We start from the raw sequence: 22,931 nt of genomic DNA on the forward strand, positions 1-22,931 counted from the left end.
CGTTCACATACAAAACAAAATTAAGCAGATATAAGCGTGTCGTGGGTTCGACTCCCGATCCCGACGACCTTTGCCGCGTGTCACCCCCCATCTCTCTCCCCATTTCCTGTCACCATACTGTACACTATCCAATAAAGGACAACAAAAGCCAAAACAAATTAAAATAGTAAAAAAAAAAAAAAAGTAAGGTAGACGAAAATATAGGCTCCAATTTTTTCGCAGCCTTTACCCGCAGCGCGGTCCGCAATTCAGCCGCTGCCCGAAAATTACGAATATAGGAGCATATAGGAGGAGAAATGTTTAAGGGATTTAGACAGGTAACCAAAATACCAACTTTAGTGGGGGAACACCCTTTCCCCACTCCTAAAACCCCAAATAGTGGCTTTAGAAAGATGAGACAAAAATGGAGCCCATAGAGCCCCACCGTCTGCATTGCAGTATTGTCACTTTTACTTGAGAAAAAAAAAAGAAGTACTTTTTCCACCACTGGCAGCCTTGCGGTCGCTGGAAGCATGTTTTTCACAGTGAAATCAAAGCAGGAAGCTTCGTACATAAAAAAAATACCAGCCGCATGTCCTACTATACGGGAGAAACCACCCTCACCAAATCCCTTTAACAGGGGCAGAGCGAGCGATGTGGCGAGCGTGGCGAGGCATAAAGAGGCACGCTGGTATATTGATGAAAGACGGGGAGAGATGCGGCGGTTTGACCGAGTTTCGCGCGTGTGTTTCCAAAACCGACCGAGCCATTGTTTGTAATGACTTCAACAACAGTCTGACGCACTGCTGTTTTATTTACGACGTTACGATTTTATGGACACTAGGCTTCTGGAGCTGGGAGTGAGAATCACTGCACACACAAACGACACAAGTGCATGCACATGTATACCCAACCACACAATTCAATTCAATTCAATTCACCACACACGCGTGCGTGCGTGCGTGCGTGCGTACACACACACACACCATCTGCAACTGTGTGCATGTGTGTGTGTGGGGGGGGGGGGGGGGGTGAGTAAGAGAGAGAGAGAGCGAGAGAGAGTTCATAAAGACTTAAGTTGTCATGTATACTTACTACAGTGTTGAGTTGTGATCTCTTTGGACTATTTTTAGCCAGGAATCCAGACGGATTGGCATTTTTTTATTTTTCTAACTTTGCAGGGATAACAATAAAAAGCCTAACGTAGCAATCAGTCTGGATTCAAGGACAGACTATTGTACCTTCTCTCATGACTGTGCACCTTGGAAGAGGCTGTGTAGGCCTATACTTGTGCCAGAAATCCCCTTCTGCAGGCTTGTACAGAGATCCAGAAATAGTCTACAAAACTGCTGATCTGAAAATCCTAAAACGCACTGCATTTTTATAGTGCCTTTATCCGAAGCGCTTTACATTACAATGTACTTCACATTCACCCATTCACACACACACCGATGGCGGAGGAAACCACGTGCCGGAGCAGTGTCTTGCTCAAGGGCACCTCGACACTTCACCAGGAGGAGCGGGGAATCTAACCTGCATTCTTCGGATTCCAAGACGGCCGCTCTACCTCTTGAGCCACATTTGCCAAGTATGCTATTGCTATTAAAAAACATGCTGTTGTTAAACTGTAAAATTGTAGTCAACAGTCCACTAGTCAGTGCACTCACTGCAGGCTTAGCGGCTAGCGGTCCCCTTTCCTGTCCGTCTTCACTTCACTAAACGAAAACAATAAATAAAAAAATAGTCCACTAGGACTGGCTCGCACAATCCTTCAGAACGGCTGGATTGCACTTAGTGCCCCTCTCATACATGGAATAATCAACACACCTTAACCTGAGATCAGATTCTAAAAATGTCTTCTATACATCCTGACAGTTTTCTGAAAAAGCTATGTTTCTATGTCAGTCGTTCTTCGATTTTTCAAAAATAGCAGACCTACAAGCTCATAGCGCGCCACCGAGTGGCGCGCTATGAGCTTGTAGATCTGTTATTTTTCAATAGCTAAAGCATAACATAATGCTAACACCAAAAGGGGTTCCCGCCCAAAATGGGTTCAAATCTAACACATCAATTAATGTCCTTTAATATCCCTATGCTGTGTTCACATGCGGGCAGATGCAAAAGATGCAAAGATCACGCGGTCGTGCCGATTGTTGGTTGATTGTTGGTTGAGCTGCGATGTGATTGTGAAACATGTTGCAATGATGCCGTCTGTCTGAGTATGTACTGCATGCATGTCACTCTGACTGCAATCATTATCTTGTTTGTATATATTTTTCTTTTTATCCAACAATTTTGTCCATCCATCCATCTATCCATCTTCAACCGCTTATCCGTAGTCGGGTCGCGGGGGCAACAGCTCCACCAGAGAGCTCCAGACTTCCCTCTCCAGAGCAACATTAGTAACTCCCTCTTGGGGGATCCCGAGGCGTTCCAAGTCCAGTGAGTCGATGTAATCCCTCCATCTGCGCCTTGGTCTGCCCCGGGGTCTCCTCCCAGTGGGACGTGATCCGTGGTCTGCCCCGGGGTCTCCTCCCAGTGGGACGTGATCCTTGGTCTGCCCCGGGGTCTCCTCCCAGTGGGACGTGATCCGTGGTCTGCCCCGGGGTCTCCTCCCAGTGGGACGTGATCCTTGGTCTGCCCCGGGGGTCTCCTCCCAGTGGGACGTGCCCCGAGGACCTCCCTAGGGAGACGCTCGAGAGGCATCCTAACCAGATGCCCGGACCACCTAAGATACCTAAGCTGGCTCCTTTCCAGGCACACGATTTTCCAACGTTTTCTTTCACCCAGTGCCGATGTCTAAACTGTAATCCTGGGCGCTATACTCTCCCTCTGCCAATACGGGGAGAGCCCCGAACTGAGCTCATGCTTCCTTCAATGTATCACCTGACTGGCATCATTATGCATTATTGATACGTTTTGATGTATTGAGATACACAAAGAAGGGGTAGGACTTGATAAGTTTTCAATAAACTTCTTCCTACTCCTTTTTCGAACATAAATATAAATTAAGGATTATGAAAGATCACTATTATTATTTTTGGACGCTTCTTATTTTGTTTTTAATATTTACTTTGTCTTTTCTTGTTTATATTTTAACATGTTCGGAATAAATAAATAAATGAAATGAGAAAAAAAAATGAAATTATCAAATAACAATGCAGGAACACACAATGTCATATAGATCCCTGCTTACTCTGACACATGTCTCAATTTGGTGGTCAGGGGTAAAGAATATTGAGTAACATTGTCGTACTGTAACTTCTGAACTATAATCCTCAGAGACTGATTGTATATCTGAAAGCTGGTCTCGTAGCCATTTGAGATCCGGAGCACTTAACCCATTCTGGAAGGGAACCCCTTTTGGTGTTTTAACTAAGCATTATGTTATACTTTAGCTATTGAAAAATAGCAGATCTACAAGCTCATAGCGCGCCACCGAGTGGCGCGCTACGAGCTTGTAGATCTGCTATTTTTGAAAAATCGAAGAACGACATATAGCTTTTTCAGAAAACTGTCAGGATGTAGAAGACATTTTTTGAATCTGATCTCAGGTCAAAATGGGTTAATTGCTTTGTTTTGTTGGGTTTTGGTGTGTTTCCAATCCATATCGTCTCGGTGGTCAACCAGGGTCTTTCCCTCGGCGTGACTTACGGTAAAATGAAGCTGTTTATATCTCCGAGACAGAAATAACACCATAGGGATAGAGAACTGGAACGACACGTTTTTGATAATTGCAACGTGGTCAACCTTGAACTCTCTCTGTTGGCTTCAGGTGTCGTCCTGCTAAAAGCTGAGGTCGGGGACGGGACAGGACAGCAACAGCACAACGGGACAGCAACAGCAGCAGCACGACACAGGACGCGCACACCACAGGCGAGACGGGACAACACAGAAGAGTGCAGGACAGCACAGAAGAGTACAGGACAGTACAGAAGAGTGCAGGACAGCACAGAAGAGTGCAGGACAGCACAGAAGAGTCCAGGACAACACAGAAGAGTGCAGGACAGCACAGAAGAGTCCAGGACAGCACAGAAGAGTCCAGGACAGCACAGAAGAGTCCAGGACAGCACAGAAGAGTGCAGGACAGCACAGAAGAGTCCAGGACAGCACAGAAGAGTGCAGGACAGCACAGAAGAGTGCAGGACAGCACAGAAGAGTGCAGGACAGCACAGAAGAGTCCAGGACAGCACAGAAGAGTCCAGGACAGCACAGAAGAGTGCAGGACAGCACAGAAGAGTGCAGGACAGCACAGAAAGAGGTGTATGTCGTTAGAACCTGGCTGTTAAGAGCCATGTCGTGTCGGTGGTCTGTCCGCTGTCTCTTGATCCCGTTCCTGCTGATGAGCAACTGTCTCCACGCCGTTGTTGAAGACGAAGACATCAGAGCTGGTGAGTACAGCACTGATGATGGGCATTCTAAAAGTGTGTAAATAAACAGCATGCAGGTTTAACCCATTTAGGCCTGACCTCGAAATTTAAAAAGTTTCTTCGAAATCCTCCAGTTTTCTGAAATAAATATTTTCACTATTTTTCAAATGGGTTTCAAATGCTATGTTTCTATGTCAGTCGTTCTTCGATTTTTCAAAAATAGCAGATCTACAAGCTCATAGCGCGCCACCGAGTGGCGCGCTACAAGCTTGTAGAACGACTGACATAGAAACGCTTTTTCAGAAAACTGTCAGGATGTAGAAGACATTTTTAGAATCTGATCTCAGGTCAAAATGGGTTTAAGTGGGTTTCACCTCAACTATGAACGTTTTGTGCACGTGTGTGTTTGTGTGCATCTGTGCATGCGTGTGCACGTGCACAGGCTGCAGCACGGCGGTGAATGACCTGGTCTATATCGTGGACGGCTCGTGGAGCGTGGGCTTCACGGACTTCGACAGGGCCAAGCGGTGGCTGGTGAACATCAGCAGCAGCTTCGACATCAGCTCACTCTATACACAGGTAGACATTATAATACAGGGTGTCTGGAAAGTCTCTTTACCAGTGGTGGAAAAAAGTACTCAATTGTTTTACTTAAGTACAAGTACCAATACTGCTTCGTTACAAGTAAAAGTACATAATTGAAAATGTAAAAGTAAAAAGTACTCATTGTGCAGAATGTCCCATTTCACAAGTTCAAAATGTGTACAAAATCTATTGAAAATAGCAGATCTACAAGCTCACGCGACGCATTGTGAGCTTGTAGATCGGCTATTTTCAAATGGCCGAAATGTATAGGGTTGAAGTGGTTAGTGTATGTTTTCTAATCAAAATTATAATCTCCAAAGTAACTAGTAACTTTCAAATAGTAATAGTAAAAGTACAAATTTAGGCTCTGAGATGTAGTGGAGTAGAAGTAAAAGTACTGGGAATTGGAAATACTCAAATACCTCAAAATTGTACTTAAATTGGAAAACCACCCATTTTCAACATTTTACTATGTCATTAATATACCTTTAGAGCTGTTGTGTGGAAATAATAAAAAAGTTTGTGTTTCCTAGAACTGTAATTATGAAAAAAATCATTAACATGGTGAAACACATCTTGATGACATCATCAAGATGTGTTTCACCATGTTAATAGTTCTAGGAAACACATAATGGGGGAACTTTTTTATTATTTCCACACAACAGCTCTAAGGTACATTAATGACATAGTAAAATGTTGAAAATGAGTGGAATGCCCCTTTAAGTACAGTACTTACTGTAAGTAAAAGTGCTTAGTTACTTTACACCACTGCTCTTTACAATTTACAAAATGTGACCGTTTCTGACCGAGGCTAAGTCATTGACTTTTTTTTTTATTGTCCTTCGTTCATGTCGTATGAAAGCAGGGAATCATAGCTTCAAATTGACATATCGGTTGTTCACTTTGACCCACCAGTTTTGAAGATATGGCTTATAGAGTAATGTCTTGCAGAGAAACAGCGAGTTGAGAAATACAGGCTTAAAATGTTCACTTTTGTGGACTCTAAAATTACAATACAATATCACATTGTTTAAGCATTTATTTCATATTTACATGTCGATTTCAGCTCTTACATTTATTTCAGACATGCTCTAGTATGTGAAGAGTCTGCCTGTGCTATATTAACTCATTTTGTATAAAAAAACAATCAGTTTTTCTCCTCTACTGAACAGTTAGTCTTGCCACCATGACTGTCTCTGTATCAAAAAGAGTCACAAATATATTACAAAGGCAATTGATACGATATCTTAATCAGACTTGTTCTATTGTACTCTTTTCAAAGGTTTTTTTTTTTACCCTATTTAATACACCTATATGGGCGCCATTAGTCGCACGAAGACGGTACTCGATTTCTCGCCCTGTTCGCTGTAGCATGGCCTCATCAATGGTTGCAAACGCACCTGTTATCTTTTGCTTTAGTTCAGTAATGTCCCGTATCGTTGTTCCATACACAATATATTTAACATGGCCCCATATAAAGAAATCCAACAAACGCATCTAATTAATATATCTTATCAATTGTCTTTCTAATTCAAATTTAAAATTGTAAAGATACTTTATGGACACCCTGCACAGTGGTGGAAAGTACAACTAAGTAGTACATTTACTTACGTACTGTATACGATAAGTACAATATTGAGGTATTTGTACTTTACTTGAGTATTTCCAATACTTGTACTTCTGCTCCGCTACATCTCAGAGGCAAATATTGTACTTTTACTACAATACATTTATTTGAAAACTTTAGTTACTTACTATAGTTACTTTAATTATTATTACAAAACATACATTAACGACTTCAGCCCTATACATTTCGAAATGTAAATAGCAAGTTTGTGTGTGTGTGTGTGTGTGTGTGTGTGTGTGTGTGTGTGTGTGTGTGTGTGCGTGCGTGCATGCGTGCGTGCGTGCGTGTGTGTGTGTGTGTGCGCTCATTCTGCAGGTAGGAGTGGTCCAGTACAGTGACATGACTCGTCTGGAGATTCCCTTGGGGGAACACCAAAGTGGAGCTGAGCTCCTCAAGGCCATAGAAGACATCCCTTACCTGGGAGGAAACACTCAGGCAAGGCCCAGGCTCATGTCTCTGTTTATTCTAGCACAGTGGGTTTCAACCTGTGGCCCGGGGACCACCAGTGGTCCTTAACCCATTTAGGCCTGGTGTCGTGAGTTTTCTGAAATACCTACTGTATGTTTCTATATCAGTGGTGCTCAATATTTCATGTCAAGCACCCCGAAAATGATATGTAATTGGATGCCGACCCCCAGCTGAAAATATGTTATTCCAGGAACCCCCCAGAAGCAAAGATTTGAGTTAAAAACGTTTGCTCTGAAAGAATATATATTCAAAGATTTGCGCCACATTTTCACGATTTTTCAAAAATAGCGGATCTACAAGGTCGTAGATCTACAAGGTCGTAGATCTACAAGCTCATAGCGCGGCACCGAGTGCCGCGCTATGAGCTTGTAGATCTGCTATTTTTCAACAGCCAAAGCACAACATAATGCGTCAAACACCAAAATGGGTTCCCGCCCAGTATGGGTTAAGGGGGTTCCAGGTGGTCCCCAAAATGATGGAGAGCAAATGGACCATTACCATTATAAATCTTTAACTCTTGAGAGCGTAAAATTAATTGGTTTAATTTTACGTTCACAAGAGTTACATTATTGTTAAACATTGGCATTACTTAATTTACAAGAAGCCTACACAATCAGAGAACGTAGAAGAGCATGGAATTGTGCACAAAATCATATCCAACGATAACAACATATTCTTTAGTTTTGGGTCTGAGAGGCCCTCAACCTGTTACCACGCTGCCATTAATGTTATATGTCAAGATGGCCGCGGCGTGCATGCATATGGTCATGTTGTTTGTGTTGTTGTTTTGGTTGCAGACGGGCAGAGCCATCAAGTTTGCCATCGACCACGTGTTCAGCTCGTCCCAGAGAGGCAGCCGCGTGAAGAACCGCATCGCCGTGGTGGTGACCGACGGCAAGTCCCAGGACGACGTGGTGAGGAAGAGTACTCACATTGTTTTACTTGAGTAAAAGTATCAATTATACTGCAATGTAGAAATACTATATTATATATGAATACGAGTAAAAGTCCGGGATTCTAAATTTACTTGAGTAAAAGTGCCAAAATTATTGTTATCAACATGTACTTTAATTAAATAAATTATAACATTTATAAAATGTATTCTAAATCCTGACAGTTTTCTGTCAGGGTTTGTGCCACATTTTCACGATTTTTTCAAAAATAGCAGACCTACAAGCTATGAGCTTGTAGATCTGCTATTTTTCAATAGCTAAATAACATAATGTTTAAAACACCAAAAGGGGTTCCCGCCCAAAATGGGTTAATGTACTACCAACACGTAAAAGTGCCCATTGTGCAGAATATCCCATGTCCCAAGTTTTCAAATACATAAACATCTTTTGAAAATGGAAAATCTACAACCTCATCGTCACCGCATCGTGATCCTTCAGTCTATACATAAATTAAATGTAAACATAAAATTCCTCAATACAGCATGAAAGTACATTTCACTTGCACTGGTACATCTTGTGTGCGTGTGCGTGTGTGTGTGTGTGTGTGTGTGTGTGTGTGTGTGTGTGTGTGTGTGTGTGTGTGTGTGTGTGTGTGTGTGTGTGTGTGTGTGTGTGTGTGTGTTTACATGTCTGTCTGTCTGTCTCCCTGCCTTACTGTTGACCGATGTCTGTCCTATGGATTGAACATCTGTTCGCCATGCTTTGAACATTATTTGGCTTTCCTGGTCGATGGCCAAATGTCAAGTCTCATGCCTGTGGGTCCACAACAGTGACACCATGTGACCATAATTTAATTTAGTACACTTCAATTTGTCATAGTCCTTTTTGAGCGATGGCACACCACCGTCTCCAACATGTGACTTTCTGTCTGTCTGTTTAGAGTACCAACAGGTGAGAAAGTGGTGCTTCAGTGTCATATGTACGGATTTTGGGGTTTTCTAGGCAGCCGCATGTACGGAATTGCAATTCCGTGCTATTTCACCGTGTTTGGGTGGTTAGTTTGGAACCAAATGGACCCTTATGGGTCTGTAACTCTGAGAGTGTACACTATCAGAGTTAAATTAACATTGATTTTACAATATAAATTGCGTGCCAGAGATGGAAATGCCATTAAATAGGGGACCGTAGCCTAATGCATGTCAAACCGGGGTCCCTTGAAATGAAAATGGTTGAAAATAACTTATGGGGGTCCTTGGCATATATTTTCAAATGGGGGTCCGTAGGCTAATGAGTATCATTTTGGGGGTCCTTGACATGAGAAAGTTTGAGAACCACTGCTCTATATTGTGTGTCAGTGTTGTATTGTAGTTTAGTCATAGTCTTTGGACTGAAACTTCATTTAGTTTTAGTCATATTTTAGTCACCTGGAATGTTTTAGTGTTGGTCTAGTTTTAGTCGACTAAGGGCAGTATTATGCGTGTCTTAAGTACCAGGTCTTATTACTTAACTTAAGACCTGGAGGCGTGATCAATGCCATTTGGCTATTCTGAGTGGCCAAACAGCATTGACCACGCCTCCAGGTCTTAAGTTAAGTAATAAGACCTGGTACTTAAGACACGCATAATACTGCCCTTAATTAAGTGTCATGCGATTTTAGTCGACCAAATCTACAGTTGATTTATTTGGGTGGGCCTTGATGCCGTCGTAATGACAGATTTTACACTTGCTGAAAATAGCAGATCTACAAGTTCACAACGCGTAGTAGATCTGCTATTTTCAGCATGCAACCAAGTGTAAAATGACTTATACTGGATATCTTGTCCACTAGTCTCTTCCTAACATTTTAGTCTAGTTGTTATTTGTTGACGAAATTGTCTTAGTCTTAGTTTTAGTCATCGTAGCTTAGTTTTCATTTAGTTTCCATTTAGTTTTCGTCAGTGAAAAAAGGTAGTCGACGAACATTTTTCGTCTTAGTATATAAGTCGACGAAATCAACTCTGCCGCGTGTCACACATACAGGTGGACGCCAGCGTGGAGGCCCGCGCTCAGGGCATCATCGTGTTCGCCGTGGGCGTGGGCAGCGAGATCACCACGTCGGAGCTGGTCTCCATCGCCAACAAGCCGTCGTCCACGTACGTGCTGTACGCCGACGACTACGCCAACATCGACCGCATCCGAGAGGCCATGGAGCAGAAACTCTGCGAGGGTGAGAAGAAGAGAGGATGTTTGATAGACGACCCAACTGTCTTTTAGAATGAATTTATGATAATTAATTTTATTTGTATAGCACCTTCTTAACCCATTTAGGCCTGACCTCGACATTTAAAAAAAATCTTCTAAATCCTCCAGTTTTCTGAAATAAATATTTTCACGATTTTTCAAAAATAGCAGACCTACAAGCTCGTAGCGCGCCACTCGGTGGCGCGCTATGAGCTTGTAGATCTGCTATTTTTCAATAGCTAAAGCATAACATAATGTTTAAAACACCAAAAGGGGTTCCCGCCCCAAAATGGGTTAAAACAATGTTCCAAAGTGCTGCACAGAGCAGGGTAAAAACAAAACAAAAAACATCGATGAACACATCGACTCAAAAAACAAAAAGCAAATACAGTAGAAATACAGGAAATACAGTAACAATATTTAAATATGTATACAGTCAAGTAACATTTGGTGTAGAGGTAGGTCTTTAATTGAGATTTAAATACAGGCACGGAGGGTGCTTATAGCCTTAGCTGTGTCGGCAGTGCATTCCACAACCTATAGGTGCCCGGGAGGAAAATGCCCGATCACCACGTGTAACTAAATTAGTCATATAGGGACATCAAGGAGGGCCTTATCTGACGATCTAAGGGTGCGTTCAGGCTTGTGCGGGGAGAGCATATCGAGGATATAGGTAGGGGCCATTCCGTTTAAGGCTTTATAAGTGTAAGTGTAAGTATTTTAAAATTGCACCTGGAGCCCACAGGCAACCAGTGAAGGCCAGGGTGTGATATGGTCTCGTTTTCTTGTGTTTGTAAGTAGTCGGGCGGCAGAGTTCTGTATGAGTTTCCAAGTGCTCAAAGCGCTTTACAATGGTTCATTCATTCATATGTCAGTGTCTTGCCCAAGGACACTTTGACATGTGGACGGGAGGAGGAGCCGGGATTCGAACCACCGACCACAGGGATCATTGGACGACCTGCTCTACCTCCTGAGCCACAGCCGCCCATAGACCTTATACAGTGGTTTTCAACCCTTTTATATCAAGGCCCATTAAAGCCTCATTATTTGGAACTTGAGACCCCCCCGTCCCCCCGTCCTGACAAGCACTTTTTTGTATAATTGTAGGAGTCGAGGCATTACATTTATCGGTTCCGCGGATAAATACGCCACAGTATTTAATTTGTATTTCTTTTTTTCATTTGACAAGTTTGGCAATTTGGCCAGTTTTTTATAATATAGTTTGTTAATTACTTTCGATGCATTGATTGTCTCATTTTATGGAATACAGTGCATATTTAATTTCAGGCGTGATCAAAACTCCTGGCAGTGACACACACACACACACACACACACACACACACACACACACACACACACACACACACACACACACACACACACACACACACACACACACACACACACACACACGCTCCAGGGCCAAACCCAGAGCCTGCATCTGATGGTATCAGCCTATTGAGTTGTGGAGGACATCAAAAGGACACTGTGACAGTGAACACTAAACAGATGTGCCCGTACGGTACAGTTATAGGATTGTGGTGAGCAGAACTCACCACTGGTGGAGTGGTGGTGCAGCAGCAGGGAACACTGGGTTAGACCCAAAACCCACAGGAGACACATTTGCCAAGCAGCTGCATGCGGAAGCAAGAGGCGGCAAATGTCTTAATTATTTTAAGTTTCCCAAACACTGGTACGGGAGCCCATTTGTGGGTCGTGGACAAACTTTTTTCTTCGTTTTTTTTTAATATGATTATTATATCAAACAAAAGAATGAGCTACGTTTGTAATTAATTAAAAACAAATGCAATGATTATTTTTTCCAGAAATGTCATGAAGAAATGGGAAAAGAAATTCATAAATTAGGAAACAAATATTTAAGACTTAGTGCAAAAATTGCTATTTTTTATTCGTTTGCGGGTCACAGGGAAACATCAAATGTGTGTGTGTGTGTGTGTGTGTGTGTGTGTGTGTGTGTGTGTGTGTGTGTGTGTGTGTGTGTGTGTGTGTGTGTGTGTGTGTGTGTGTGTGCGCACGTGCGTGCGTGTGCGCGTGTGCGTGCTCACTAATCTCTCAAAGTAACCACACGGGACCACATTGTGTGCACATGCTGCCTGTGGTCCAAGGATCCCTGAATAGTTGACCCTATAATATCGGTATTATCTTTTGTGTGATTTATTTTTACATTTTCAAGTCAGTGAAACAATTGTAGGATACTGTATGTGTAACTACCGGGTGTCCTTTTACTGTATGGAAAGTCGTAGTCTGATGACCCACCTCTTCAGACTCCATCTTAGCCCGTAGCACTTGCCCTATAGCCTCAATGACCTTATAGGCACTGTTGTTTTGGGCAGCAAAGTTTGATTTTAGTTTTAGTCATAGTCTCTTGAATAGTTTTAATTTAGTTTTAGTAACATTTTAGTCACCTGGAATGTCTTAGTGTTAGTATAGCTTTAGTCGACTAAATGTCACAAGATTTTAGTCGACTAAATCTACAGTTGATTTAGTCGATATTTTGGTGGGCCTTGATGTCGTATTTACTGATTTTACACTTGCTGAAAATAGCAGATCTAGAAGCTCACAACGCGTCGCGTTGTGAGCTTGTAGATCTGCTATTTTCAGCATGTAACCAAGTCTAAAATGACTCATACTGGATCTCTTGTCCACTAGTCCACTTCCTAGCATTTTAGTCTAGTTTTTAGCTGTTGACGAAATTGTCAATACAAAAAAGTCTTAGTTTTAGTCATCATAGCTTAGTTTTCATTTAGTTTTCGTCAGTGGAAAAAGGTAGTCGACGAACATTGTTCGTCTTAGTTTTAGTCGACGAAAACAACACTGCGTACAGGTGTGTGCAAAGGCTCAACTTCTGTAACTTACATAGCATTTTTTGTAGACATATAGCACTCTATAGTCAGTGTATACACATAGTTTAATTATCTAGATATTACACTGTGCTTAGCCTACGTATGATTCTGACTGTTTTTCATGCATCTGATGTATTACCATGTGTTGTTCTTGCTTGCTGTAAATTGCTCTGGATTAAGAGCATCTGTATTTTGAACTTGCTGTAAGTGACGCGGTGATGGCGAACCTCTCGTTTCAGAATCGGTGTGTCCAACTCGCATCCCGGTGGCGTCTCGCGACGAGAAGGGCTTCGAGCTCCTGCTGGGAATGAACATCCAGAAGAAGGCCCAGGAGATCCCTGGATCTCTGCACTCTGAGGCGGCCTACGCCCTCAGCGCCTCCGTGGACATCACGGAAAACACCAGGTATAGATGCTGTAGGACCAAATCACTTATTCAACCCATTAAAGGGACACTTCACCCTTTTTGCAAAAAAAATACGCGTTAATGACGTTTAGAAGACCTAGAACACTTTCCTGGAGGTCTGTATGTGTGTAATATGTGGTTTTAGATTTGAGCAGTGAGCCCAGTGTTCTGTTTTGTATGTGTCTATGGAGTTAGCGTTACTCTAAGGGCAGATGCACACTATATGGTCCTGGGTGTGCACTCGGGACCACTTGGCAGATGTTGTGGTATAGTGTGAATCAGTGTTGTTTTTGGCAGCACATTTTGATGTTAGTTTTAGTCATAGTCTCTTGAATAGTTTTCATTTAGTTTTAGTGACATTTTAGTCACTGGAATGTTTTAGTGTTAGCAGCGCGACACGTTGTGAGCATGTAGATCAGCTATTTTCAGCATGCAACTAATTGTAAAATTACTTATACTGGATCTCTTGTCCACTAGTCCCTTACTAACATTTCAGTCTAGTTTTTATATGTTGACGAAATTACTGAATGTCAAGTCAGGTTTTATTCACAGTCCACAACTATAGTGGTTCTCAAATGTGTTATTTTCAAGGACCCCCAATTTATATTGTAAAATCAATGTTAATTTAACTCTGAGAGTGTACAAATGGAACCAAATGGGTCCATTTGGTTCCAGTTGTACACTCTCAGAGTTACAGACCTGTAATGGTCATTCAGGGCTCGTGGATGTCCGTGGCAAAAATGACAAAAAACATGTTGTAGCTGGTGACCCCTAGTCAGTACAGACTAGTGCAGGAAAGCTGTAAGGGCAGAAGAGGTGCAGGCATGGTGGGAAAAACATAAAACATGTTTCTGTTGGTGAAAAGAAGCAGGATGCCGATAGGAGGTCAACACAACAAATCCGAGAAGTTCATAAATCACGCCAAGTCGCCAACTGTCGAGGAAATGCGCTGCACTCCAAAGAAAACCACTTTGGAAAATGCTGTGAAACCTCTCCATGAAAAAGGCACTTATAGGTTGTTTTCCATCCAGTGGCACTTCAAAACTCTGTGGCACACGTTCACCGCGGCCTTCTCAAAGCAAACAGCGCCAACAGCAAAGGAGAGAGAGAGAGAGAGAGAGTATAGGTACAACAAGTCTGATTGTCCCAGCTCTCAATATTATATTATGGGAGGACCTGCTGGCGTCAGTATAAAGTACTGGCACAGTCAGCCAGTTGAGATTGCCAGTGCTAAAACCGGTGCATATGGCTTGAAGTATTCCGGTGAGGACCTAGAATTCAACATGGGGATTATAAAGAGGACATTGTTGGACATTGATGTTCTCCCGTGTCCCCGGCCTAGGGTATGTACCCTCACAAAAAACATGCAGTAATCCTGGTCAGCCGGGGCGCCTGATGGAGGGGAAAGGAACTGGTTGGAATAACGCATTCCTTCCACGCGCTACGTCCGGCCGGGGAAACTCCCCCCTGTCAGGTGTAAAGGAGCAACTTGGACACTCATGAGGCATGAAGGAAGCATGAGTTCAAGTCCGTTGCTCTCCCCATGTCCCCCATATATGGGGACTAGGTTGGCGGAGGGTGTGTAGAGCCCACTTTGGGGTCCACTGCTTTACGTCACTATAGAGCGTCGCAGTCCTGCCCCCTCGAGAGACCCGGAAAAGAAATCCCCGTTAATTTTCCTCATAGACTAAAGTATTTATTTAAAGACGTTTACGCCGCGGACAAAGCCAACTCTTGTCGTGACAAATCATGACAATAAACACATGTTTTGGGCCAAACAAAGAATTAGAAAGTAGAAAAAAACGGCAGGTTACAACAATATTTTTGTTGTTTTTCTTCTTTGTAATTATTTGTTTGGTCCAAAATATTGTGTTTGTTGTCATGATTTGTCACGACTCGAGTTGGCTTCGTACGACGCTTAAAAGGTCTTTAAATAAATACTTTATGAAATGTCTATGGCAAAAATGCATTGGGATTCATTTCCTGGGCCTGGCGTCGTCATGAAAGGGGCGGGACTGCGACGCTCTATACCCGTGTCACAGGCGGTCTATGTTCGCGAACTGTAAATTGCAATTGTACCGTACAATGTGAACAGGTGCCGGAATGAATCCGATATATCTTCTCCTCTCCCCCCCCCCACCCCCACCCACGTCCCACAGGGACATTTTCCCAGAGGGCCTCCCACCGTCCTACGTGTTTGTGGCGACGCTGCGCCTGAGGGGCCCGTCCAGCAAGGTGCCCTTTGACCTCTGGAGGGTGCTGTCCAAGGACGGGGAGGTGCAGGCCGCGGTCACGCTGCGAGGAGGAGGAGAGGGCGGGACGGTGACCTTCACCACCACCAGCAGCGCCGCCGCCCGGCCCCAACAGACCGTGGTCTTCAGTAGAGGCTTCCAGGTTTAATAATATTAATGCCACTCTTTGTATGCATTTATATCATACATGGGCAACTGGCGGCCCGGGGGCCACATGCGGCCACATGCAGTACAAACATCACTGCACTCCATCTTTAAGTAAAATTAAAATGAACAGTGGTGGAAAATTTGTTTCCACCACTGTTCATGATCAATGGCGGGAACTCACGGAAAGTGAAAATAGTTATTAGGCTGTACCGTAGAAGACATCATCTTCTCACTGATGCTAAAAGGAGACTCGGATAAATCAATTTCCTTCTTTAAAAACCACTTTCAGCAGTGGAAATCTGCCACAGTGCATGTAAGACGTTTTGTTGGAGCGTGCAACATTATTTTTCCGCAGTGGACCAACAACATCCGCTACGCTTTTTTTATTTTTTTCTCCATGCACAAACACCGGCGGTCACTAAGCTCTCCGCCCCTGGCTTATGTCTCCTGAAAGGATTTGTTCACTTCGCTGTTGGCGAACTATAACGGAACGTGGACACGGGTTTGTGGCTGTGGTTTTTCACAGGATTGAATGCGTGTTCTGGCGTGTTTGTTTCCGTGACTCGACTGTCTGGATGCCAGACGAGCTCCGTGTGACGCATGGTCACTCTTCGCATGTACCTGTATTATGCTCAACTCCTTAACCCATTCAGGATGGGAACCCCTTTTGGTGTTTTTTTTTCTTTTCTCTATAATTTTTATACCACGATTTTGTAACCCATTTTTCACCCCTGTGTCAATTATCTAATGTGATCCTGGGCTCTACACACCCTCCGCCAACCTAGTCCCCATATATGGGCAGGGCTGAGGGAAGTAGGGGTGCTGGGGGGGCTGTAGCACCCCCTCCCCCCAGGCACAGCCCCCCCTCGAACAGAAGGGGAAGAAAAAAAAAAGAGATAGGCCAGGCCTAATAAATATGCTGTATCACAGTATTGGCACCTTATCCTGGTTAATTGCCTGTGTCAGTTCGTTCATATAACTTGCGTGTGGAGAGGGAAAGTAAAGGCCACGTTTGCGCGTGAAAATGCGCAAAAATGCGCGTGCACCCCCTACTAGACGCTCAGCCCCTGCGAGTGTAAAGTACTTCCCGCGGGCCTGTATATGGGGGACATGGGGAGAGCAACGGACTTGAACTCATGCTTCCTTCATGCCTGAGTGTCCAAGTTGCTCCTTTACACCTGACAGGGGGGAGTTTCCCTGGTTGGACGTAGCGCGTGGAAGGAACACGTTATTCCAACCAGTTCCTTTCCCCTCCATCAGGCGCCCCGGCTGGCCAGGGGGAGGCAGTTTAGAGACCAGGATTACTGCATGTTTTTTGTGAGGGTACCTACCCTAGGGGACACGGGGAGAACATGCAAACTCCACACAGAAAGGCCCTTTCGCCAACCCCGCCGGGCACTGATGACGGGGAGGAGGAAACATGCCGGATGCCGCCAGCGTTAAAACACTCTTTTGGTGTTTTAACCATTATTTTCTGAAACGTCTGAAACTGTTGCACAATGTACATTGATAAGCAAATGTCCCTGTCTAAGACTAAGATCTTATATTGTTTCTCACCGCTATATTGTATATGATCATTGATATGATCATGTATTCTCTGTGTAGTAGGATGTTGCACAATATGTATAGTGGAAGAAGTCCAAACTACATTTTAGAACCTTATTCATTCTTGTGTTGTGGAAGTGAGGTGAAGTGAAGTGGGATGGCTGTGGTTCAAGTTGGCATCCACTGTCTGGAAGTAGCCTGGGCACCATTTCATTTAGGGTATATGATCCTGTCGGGAGCGGAGGATATCGACAGGCAGGAACAACGGGCGGCAACTTCCTTTTCCCTCAAACCGATTTTTCTCAATAAAAGCTACAGGCTACGAGAGCTTTTATTGAGAAAAATTGGTTTGAGGGAAAAGGAAGTTGCCGCCCTGTCGACTACGAAACAATACTACAACATGACGTAACGATATCATCCGCTCCCGACCGGATCATACAGACTTTTGAAACAGAGACCAGGCTTTCCTCCGAGGTGGTGGTAAGCCTGGTGAGGCGAGGTTAGTCTGGAAGAGTGTCTCAGTATCTCTGTCTCTCTCTCTAATGATTAGTGATTTATTTGAGCGGTGCCTCCACTCCATTACACAGCAATGTGTGTCCCTATGTATGTGTACTGTATGTGTATGTACGTGTCCGAGCACGGACAGCTGCAACACCTAAGTGGCCAGTATATAGTACCTCACAGAGCATTCATGGGCAACTGGCGGCCCGGGGGCCACATGCGGCCCCCACCATCACGTAATGCGGCCCGCAGGTTAATATCAGAATGCTGATATATTGTTTATTTCAGCTAATTACTATAGTATTAAAAGGTTATTGTCTTTGTATTTGTATTTAGTTCATAAAGTTAACATATTAAACTATAACGAATAGCAAAAAAATATTCAGCATTTCAATTCAAATATAGCAAAAATAGCTGATCTACAAGCTCAAAACGTGTCGCACTGCGACGCGTTTTCAGCTTGTAGATCGGCTATTTTTGCTATGACAGTAATATGCAATGTGGCCCTCTGGAGTGAGTGTGGAAATATTGTGGCACTCTCCATCGTCAAAGTTGCCCATCCCTGTCACAGAGTAAAGTTGTAAAGTCGTACTACACTTCAGTACGAGCCCTGGGTGCGTTCCGGGGACCCCCGGCGGTAACTTCTCGAGGATTTTTTCCAAACATAATCAAAATAGAGATCACAGTACACTACAATACATACAGTACAGAGCACAGTACAGTACAGTAACCATAACAATACATGTATAGTTGCACCGCTCAGTTCTTTTTTTAATTAATCCATTTTGACCTGAGATCAGATTCTAAAAATGTCTTCTACATCCTGACAGTTTTCTGAAAAAGCTATGTTTCTATTCTATTCGATTTTTCAAAAATAGCAGACATACAAGCTCATAGCGCGCCACTCGGTGGCGCGCTATGAGCTTGTAGATCTGCTATTTGTCAATAGCTAAAGCATAACATAATGCTAACACCAAAAGGAGTTCCCGCCCCCAAAATGGGTTAACTCATTATTGTTGTCCTCTCTCTCTCTCTCTCAGGCTCTGTTCGACGGACGGTGGCATCAGCTCAGACTCGTGGTGAGGCCGCAGCAGGTGGTCAGTTTTCTGGATGACCAGCAGATTGAGGAGGTCACTCTGGAGACGGTGGAGCCCATCTATATCAACGGCCAGACGCAAGTGGCCAAGAGATCAGGAACAGACACCAGCATACCTGTGATTATTACCACCTTTATTTAAATGTGCATGTATATTACTATTACTATTCTACTGTATTACTACAGGTCTTTAAATAAATAGTTTTTGAAATGTCTATGGGAAAGAAAATGCATTGGGAATTATTTCCTGGGCCTGGCGTCGTCATGAAAGGGGGCGGGACTGCGACGCTCTATACTGTAGCTGTTGAAATGACGTTGTTTCAACGCCTAAAAAGCCTAGACCGCTAAAGAAAACGTTCACTTTTAGACCAGTTATAACCTGGTTTAAGATCAGCCATTTAGACATATTATTTTAGCCCGGAAAATGCTCTCAGCCTGTTGCTGTTCACGTGATGAACAGCAACAAACTACTGAAAAACATACCTATTTCACTGCAAATAGCATAAAACCACCTTGCGTAGGCTATAGTTTTTACAGAGTCTAGGGGTCGTGCCAGGCACACTGCGTGCGTGCATGCGTGCGTGCGTGCGTGCGTGCGTGCGTGCGTGCGTGCGTGCGTGCGTGCGTAACCATAGTATTGTAAAATAACCTCAAGGGCCAAGTCAGAGCAGGGTATATCTACACAGAGCTTAATGAAACCACTAATAAGGCGTTTGCATGTTGTGTAAAATGTTTTACGGAAGCCATTGGCAGCCACAAGTTACAGGCTGTACTGTCACACCAATGAAACACCATTGAGATTCGTTTTTATTATTTGTCAAAAAGCAATGGGAAGAGTGCAAACGAGGTCATGTACAGCATAGTAGTAATTGCAACCGAAAAGCTATTATTAAAAGCTATTATTCGTTTTATTTTTTTTGATATTATTAAAGCTATTGAGCTATTATTTTCGTCAGAACATGTACATGAACATGTATAATATTAGACAACTAGACAAATACTGCATGAGAGGTACATTTGTCTGCCTAATTTCTTCACAGTAGCTTACCTTATGAATTCAACACATATCTTAAACATTAGGTATATCATGAATCATCTATTTTTGAGGGGAGCCACTGAGCCAGCAGCCCCTCAAAAGCTTGGCTTTTGAAGATTATGTCATATGGCAACCAAGTCTATCCGATTTCTTTAGAGCACTTGTGGCGTAAATCGTTTGCCAGCCAAGTCTATGGGCTTTAATGTTTAGAGCACTACATAACGTAAGACGTCACATGGCCGATATAAGTTACATTGGGCAGCGGGACTGACCGCATACTTCCTGCTATGCATGAGGAGTCCAAGTTGCTTCTTTTCACCTGACAGGGGGGAGTTTCCCCAGTTGGACATAGCAACACGTTATTCCAACCAGTTGTTTAGAGTATGTATGACGTACATCGTTTGCCGGCCTAGTCTATGGACTTTAATGTTTAGAGCACTAAATAACGTAAAACGTCATGTGGCCGATATAAGTACATTTGGCGCCCCTCACTTCACACAAGTGTTATTTTTTTTTAGGTGGACCTTCAGAAGTTGCGGTTGTACTGCGACCCGCACCAGAGTGAACGAGAGACAGCGTGTGAGATCTACTCTGTGGTAAGTCCGCTCCGTTACCATGAGACACGTCTCATAGAAATGAGAAACTATCAATTATAGAACACTAGCCCTTACCCGTTGTGAAATACTTGCCGCCTTGTGGCAATTTTTAATTCACTAATAAATTCAATATTAATTTATAATTTGTTAAATTGGAAAAAGGGCTTCGTTAAGACCTCCATATTATTATGGTCAATGCCTGTGTGAAAAGTGGGAGCGATTGGTGCAGGTGGTGAGGAGCTACGGCAGTCACAGTGACACACATTCAGACACACATTCAGACACACATTCAGACAGACATTGTCAGAATTATAGTATGATGATGATGATGATGATGTTAGCATCTTACACAAAGTATAGCTTCAGTAGCACACACTGGAGTGGAGCGTCCCACTGCAGATTGTGATTTTTGAAACTCAGTTCAGTTGAGTTTTATTTTCATAGTCATAGGCCTATCTCACAGCCCCCTTTCCACGCCCACTTCCAGTAGATAGTGGTGTCATTTAACATTAGGCATTTACACTTTTTTTCTCTGGAGAATCTAAGTACATTTCCTAATGTTAAAATGTCAAAGACCGATAATAATATGAAGAAAACACAATGGTATAACAACTCAAATAAGTAGAATAAACCTTGCCTTTACAAAACGGTAGTTTGTGGCTTGTGAAAATACCTCTTTTAACATGGAAGCCTATCGACCGCAAAAAAAATAACACCACTATCTCCAAAAGGGGGCGTAAAAAGGGGGCGGGGAAATGCTGTGAGATAGGCCTATTGGACAAGTATATGTTTTCTATAAACAAAAATAAAACAAAAGGAAATAACACAATTGTCACACAATTATTGATGAAAGAGAACAGCTTCAACAGGTAGAGTTTGTATAGTCGGTTGGATATAGAACAAAACAATGTAACTATTGTCTCATGTAAACCTCTCTCTCTCTCTCACACTATCTCACTCTCGCTCTCTTTCCTCTCTCTCGTTCTCTCATTCGCAGGACGACGAGAGGGTGAGTGTTAACAGTGACACACACACACACACACACACACACACACACACACACACTGCAACTCTTCCTCCACGCCGTCACATTAGCCTCATAGCGCCTGACACTATTAGCGCTACAACAGCTCTCTCGTTGGCACATATGGAAAAAATGAATGCGGTTTGAACATGGCGTGGCTGAAGTTATTAAACTCATTTAAAATCTTTATTGTCACTTATGGGCCATTTAGATTGCAGCGTGTTGAGACATAAACAACGCAATTAAAAAGGTTTACAGTTAAAACACATATATAGGTCACGCCCGCACAATATCATTATGCTATAGGGGCGGCAGTCGTTCAGGGGTAGAGCGGCCCCTTCCCTGTCTTTCCTACCCGATTTCGCACCAGTGAGGGGAGGGAGGGGGTAGCCCACACCGTGCCCGCCGCAGTCAGTGCACACAGAGGTCAAGGCAGACGGCTGTGGAACGTGAAGCACAACGCACTGCGTGAAAAGAGGAGTTAACGGGCAATTATGGGCACTGTATTTTGCCCATAAACCTCAAGTTTAGCAGCATATACAGTTAATATACGGTAATATACAGGTGTGATGGTACAATTCGGGAGTTTACCGGAGTTTGTTGGAAAGTTTAACGGGAGTTTCCTGTAATATACACATCCGTATATTCCATGCTTTTTGCGCAGTGACGGACCTGTGCATAAATTATACTAAGTGGTCAATATAAGTAAAATAATATAGACTTTCCATAGGAGTACCTTTTTATATTTTTCCAAGAAGAATACAGCCAAGCATATTAAGTTATGTAATAACTAAAACATTATAGTGGCTATAGGCTATTCATGGGAAATGTACACTAACTCATGTACCGAATGTTTTCACATAAAATGGTCTATGGTCTAATCTAATGGAATAAATGGATGATCAAATGCAGGAGTTTTGACGATTCAACTAACTGTACCTAGGGCCGTCGCCGGTTTTGCACTCTGTCCGTCTGTCCGTCCGTCCGTCCGTGTGTCCGTCCGTCTGTGAACAGCTAATCTCCGGCACCGTTAACCCGGTCGATGCCAAATTTTGCACACACACTCCCTGGAGGCCAACGATGAACCTCTGCCCCAGAATTTCCAGAACGCCCGGTTATAGCGCCACCAGGAGGCCGCTTTGTGCAAAACAAGTTTTTGGACAGTACACCTACATATTTTGTCCAAACATCACGCAAATTGGTACACAGTCTTTCTAGGGCCATTCAACGAAACGGGTCTTTCAGATTTCTCAGACTCCATCCTGATTGGCTAAGATTGGCTTCCAAAGTTCGCAGGAGTGCTCAGTTTCAAACAAGATACTG

At 43.3% G+C, this 22,931-nt stretch overlaps 1 protein-coding gene across 1 annotated transcript in view; it reads left to right on the forward strand.

The window, feature by feature from the left end:
- Positions 1 to 2,694: 2,694 nt before the first annotated feature.
- LOC306913322 (collagen alpha-1(XXI) chain-like) overlaps positions 2,695 to 22,931 on the forward strand; it is a gene marked incomplete at both ends in the record, with an annotated part of 37,704 nt that continues 17,467 nt past the window's right edge. The window contains 11 exons of the mRNA XM_079489910.1: positions 2,695 to 2,736; positions 3,773 to 4,370; positions 4,792 to 4,928; positions 6,877 to 6,996; positions 7,827 to 7,943; positions 9,942 to 10,128; positions 13,246 to 13,411; positions 15,571 to 15,805; positions 18,897 to 19,070; positions 20,507 to 20,584; positions 21,582 to 21,593. Of these exons, the coding sequence (XP_079346036.1) occupies positions 2,695 to 2,736; positions 3,773 to 4,370; positions 4,792 to 4,928; positions 6,877 to 6,996; positions 7,827 to 7,943; positions 9,942 to 10,128; positions 13,246 to 13,411; positions 15,571 to 15,805; positions 18,897 to 19,070; positions 20,507 to 20,584; positions 21,582 to 21,593 (1,866 nt within the window). The remainder of the gene's footprint in view (positions 2,737 to 3,772; positions 4,371 to 4,791; positions 4,929 to 6,876; positions 6,997 to 7,826; positions 7,944 to 9,941; positions 10,129 to 13,245; positions 13,412 to 15,570; positions 15,806 to 18,896; positions 19,071 to 20,506; positions 20,585 to 21,581; positions 21,594 to 22,931) is intronic.

This window comes from Electrona antarctica, assembly GCF_951216825.1.
Source record: "Electrona antarctica genome assembly, chromosome: 20".
Taxonomy (NCBI): Eukaryota; Metazoa; Chordata; class Actinopteri; order Myctophiformes; family Myctophidae; genus Electrona; species Electrona antarctica.